The 1,842-nt window shown below is 40.0% G+C and overlaps 1 protein-coding gene across 1 annotated transcript; it reads left to right on the top strand.

Annotated features, from left to right (window-relative positions):
- The first annotated feature begins 1,268 nt into the window (after positions 1–1,268).
- LOC107742625 (histone H2B-like) lies at positions 1,269–1,708 on the top strand. The gene is made up of 2 exons (XM_016555675.1): positions 1,269–1,332; positions 1,404–1,708. Exons 1-2 carry the CDS (start codon positions 1,269–1,271, stop codon positions 1,706–1,708), a joined length of 369 nt encoding a protein of 122 aa, XP_016411161.1.
- Positions 1,709–1,842: the final 134 nt, after the last annotated feature.

The following is a 1,842-nucleotide window of genomic DNA, read 5'->3' as shown; positions in this document are numbered from 1 at the left end:
TTCGTTCACTAAAATGATTCGTTCAGGTTCGTTCACTGATTTGTTCAGAGACCATTTCTTCATATTACATAAATACGCCAGCAGGTGGCGAAAAAGTGTTATGTGTTATGTTTTAAGTCAACGAACGTATTCACCTGTTACAAAAACTGATTTGGCTTTATTAAAATGTGTGCATAATCTACTCCTTAAATAAATAAAGTCTAAATAAGTTGTTCAGATGACCAAAGCACAAGGTTTTCTTGCATAATTAACATTTTAATTGTTTGGTCAGACAATTACACATTCATAAATCGGGGATTAAACGTGGAGTTATGTTCTGTATGCTAAATATGAATATATAAACAAGCGTATGTGCACAGTACCTATAACTGCGCTTTGCATCTGCTGATTGCTGTTCGAGATTGACATGTAAATGGCCGACTGACCAGGTACACTCTCATTCATTTCGTTCACGAACGAGATCTGTACCAGTTCAGTAGTGATGGGAAGTTCGGATCATTTTACCGACTCGGACCTTTGAGTCTCGTTCAGCAAAATTAACGAATCTTTTCTCGAGTCATTTCGTTTCATGTGTTACAAAACATTAAACATTTTAAAATACGTTGATGGTTGTATTTTTATTTTTTTTAGTCTCTTATCACAGTATTCCTGTCAATGTTATATAAGGTTTTTTATGCATAATATTAACCCTATAATGTGATCAAACCGTTTAAAATAGCTGGGCTAAGATATATAACACTTTTTATGACTGCAGAGATATCTTAATTCAGTACACGCATTATTCCACAATTGTGACCGGCCATAAACAAGTTTTCACACACTTTTCCAAAGAAATGTCAAAAAATAATTATTTCAAAGGGTTACTAATGACACCTCATTTAGATATTTTCATGTCTGGGGAAAAAATGGCATTAAACGGGTTAATATGAAATGAAAGCCGTGTTAATTTAATGTGCAAAACAATAAAAATAGTTTAATTTTCTTCTTAATCTGTGTGTGTTTATCACAAAGACATCTTGAGCGGGAAAGTCAGACAGAGAAGCGCGTGCGGGAGGCGCCGGAAGCGTTCAAATTTAGAAGCCTGTGATTGGCTGATGTGTGTCTCGCGGCCGATTTCTAACCAATGAAATATGTTTCTTTCAGTCATTGTGAGAAAAGACCCAATCACGGAATAGCAGCCAGCCCTCTTAAATTAGCATGAGCGTTCAGTAACACCCAGTACATGTTTTTAAAGTTGTATTGAGTTGTTCTGCTCATCCTGAGCTAACATGCTTGAACCCGCGAAGTCTGCGCCTAAGAAGGGCTCCAAGAAGACCGTCACTAAGACCGCGGGTAAAGCAGAGAAGAAGCGCAGGAGGTCCAGGAAGGAGAGCTACGCTATCTACGTGTATAAAGTGCTGAAGCTATCTACGTGTACAAAGTGCTGAAGCAGGTTCATCCTGACACCGGGATCTCTTCTAAGGCGATGGGGATCATGAACTCTTTCGTCAACGACATCTTCGAGCGCATCGCCGGTGAGTCGTCTCGTCTCGCTCACTACAACAAGCGCTCCACCATCAGCTCGAGAGAGATCCAGACCGCCGTGCGTCTGCTGCTGCCCGGAGAGCTGGCCAAACACGCCGTGTCTGAGGGCACCAAGTACACCAGCTCCAGCTCCTCTCCGACACACCCAAAGGCTCTTTTAAGAGCCACCCATCTTATCTCTTAACGAGCTCTCGGTGTTTTAATCTGTGGTTTGGGTTTACGTTAAACTAGACGTGGTTTTGTTGTTGAAATATAAGGATGCATCATATCTCAATGTTTGAGATTTTAAACCACAATTGTACAGTTTTTTTTTTTTTT

This window comes from Sinocyclocheilus rhinocerous, unplaced genomic scaffold (genome assembly GCF_001515625.1).
Source record: "Sinocyclocheilus rhinocerous isolate Xijiao unplaced genomic scaffold, SAMN03320098_v1.1 scaffold1398, whole genome shotgun sequence".
Classification (NCBI taxonomy): domain Eukaryota; kingdom Metazoa; phylum Chordata; class Actinopteri; order Cypriniformes; family Cyprinidae; genus Sinocyclocheilus; species Sinocyclocheilus rhinocerous.
This window is presented reverse-complemented; position numbering and strand designations above follow the sequence as displayed.